At 37.9% G+C, this 2060-nt stretch overlaps 1 protein-coding gene across 1 annotated transcript; it reads right to left on the reverse strand.

Moving 5' to 3' along the window:
• Window positions 1-520: 520 nt before the first annotated feature.
• On the reverse strand, window positions 521-1456 carry LOC119238181 (olfactory receptor 4L1-like). The gene has a single exon (XM_037501888.1). It carries the CDS (start codon window positions 1454-1456, stop codon window positions 521-523), a length of 936 nt encoding a protein of 311 aa, XP_037357785.1.
• Between the last annotated feature and the right edge of the window lie 604 nt (window positions 1457-2060).

Consider the following 2060-nt stretch of genomic DNA (forward strand, 5'->3'; position numbering starts at 1 on the left):
GAGGAGATTTTCTATACATACTCTTTTATTGCATTAAAAAATACGCCAGAGCCTCCCTGGTGGCGCAAGGGGTTAAGATGCAACCTATGAAGCTATTCACAGCTACTGCAGCATGAGTTGGATCCCAGGCTGGCCAAGGAACATCCCACATGGCACAGCAGACCTCCTCTGGCTCATCCACTGCTCCCCTCAGCAATGTATTTCAGTCGATCTGTCTTTTCTGTTCCCCACTCTGTCTCTGGTGAATGTTCTCACCCCCTGCACCTATGGCCTATACCCCAGTTCTTGTATGCATAGATAAAATAAATCTTTTAAAAAAATACACCAAACTGGACTTAATTTTAAATGCATATTCTTGAAATAAAATCAATCATGTCATAAAAATATCGTAAAGTTTTTGATAATTTTAATATACACCATGAATTTAAAAATTTACAAGTAAACAAAATTACTGCCAATTTATTCAGGGTACAATATATGTGGGTCTTGTACTGAGAACTTTGTTCACACTGATCGTTGTCTAGAAATTCTGTTGGGAGCTGACATGTTGGGTCCTTAGTCTACTCATGGCCGCTTTCATCTCCTGATTCCTCAGAGTGTAAATAATGGGGTTCAGTAAAGGTGTGATAACGGAATAAAACACAGAAAGAAATTTATCCACTGAAAAGCCACTGAAAGGCCAAGCATAAATGAAGATACATGGTCCAAAGAAGAGAGTGACCACAGTAATATGAGCTGACAGTGTAGACAGAGCCTTGGAAAGTCCACCAGAGGATCGCTGTCTGACAGTTACCAGAATGACAGTGTAGGAAACAAGCAAGAGAATGAAGCAGATGAAAGACAACAGTCCACTGTCAGCAATTACCAGCAACTCTAGAATGTAAGTCTCCGTGCAGGCAAGCTTTAGGACGAGAGGTAGGTCACAGAAAATATTGTTCACTACATTGGGACCACAGAAGGGCAAGGTGATCATAAAGACCATCTGGCTCATTGTATGCACAAAACCAACAGTCCAGGACAGCAGCACGGAGCCCACTAGCACCCGGCGGTTCATAATGGTGGTGTAGTGCAGAGGTCTGCATATTGCAACGTATCGATCAATGGCCATAACTATGAGAAGAGTCATCTCACTCCCTCCTAAAAAGTGGAGGAAGAACATCTGAGCCATACAGCCCCACAAGGAAATAGTTTTCTTTTCCCTGAGAAAATCTGTGATCATCTGAGGGGTGGTGATTGTAGACAAAGACATATCGAGAAAAGAGAGATTTCCAAGGAGGAAGTACATGGGTGTAGAGTGCAGATGAGAGTCAAAAGTTACAGTGATCACAATGAGAAGGTTTCCTGCCATAAGGGCTGCATAGGCCAACAAAAATATGCAAAAAAAGAAAATTTCAAGTTTCCAATTATTGGTGAGTCCTAACAACACGAACTCGGATATCATTGAGCCATTCATCATGTCCACCTATTTTATGTAGAAGTTTCCAGAAAGTCTTCACAATGAAGATAATCTAGAAAAAATTATTTTTTAAATGTAGTACTTTTGAGGATATGGATCTATAGAAAGTGGTCTTTGATTCCTATGGAAAGATATAAAATGATCATTTTTGAAGAATAGATTTTAATTGTTAACTCAAGCAACATTTACATTACTGCATTTTTTTTTTAGCCAGCTAGCCCAAAAGTTGAGAATTTATTGTAAATTTTTGTAAACATTGTTTGCGGGTATAGACTATGTCCTCATATTCATTGTTTCTATTTTGACTTCATAAACCAGTAGTTCAATGGATGAATTAATAAAAAGGTCATATGGCTATTAGTTGAGTTAGTTCAAGCGTATAAAAATATAGTCCTGTATACATTTTGGTGCCTATCATTCAGTCTTTTAACTCTTTCCCCCTCCTTTTTTATATCTATTCATATATGTGAATGTGAATTAATTATTATTTTTTTTTTAAATAGAGGCATGTTTTATTTATTTATTTATTTGTTTGTTTTGTTTATACATGCACTGGGTACAGTCAGAAGCGCAGGAGGGTGAGAGAATTCAATGTGAATTAATT

Source organism: Talpa occidentalis, unplaced genomic scaffold, assembly GCF_014898055.3.
Source record: "Talpa occidentalis isolate TD23 unplaced genomic scaffold, MPIMG_talOcc4v2.1 talOcc4.11, whole genome shotgun sequence".
In the NCBI taxonomy this organism is placed as follows: Eukaryota; Metazoa; Chordata; class Mammalia; order Eulipotyphla; family Talpidae; genus Talpa; species Talpa occidentalis.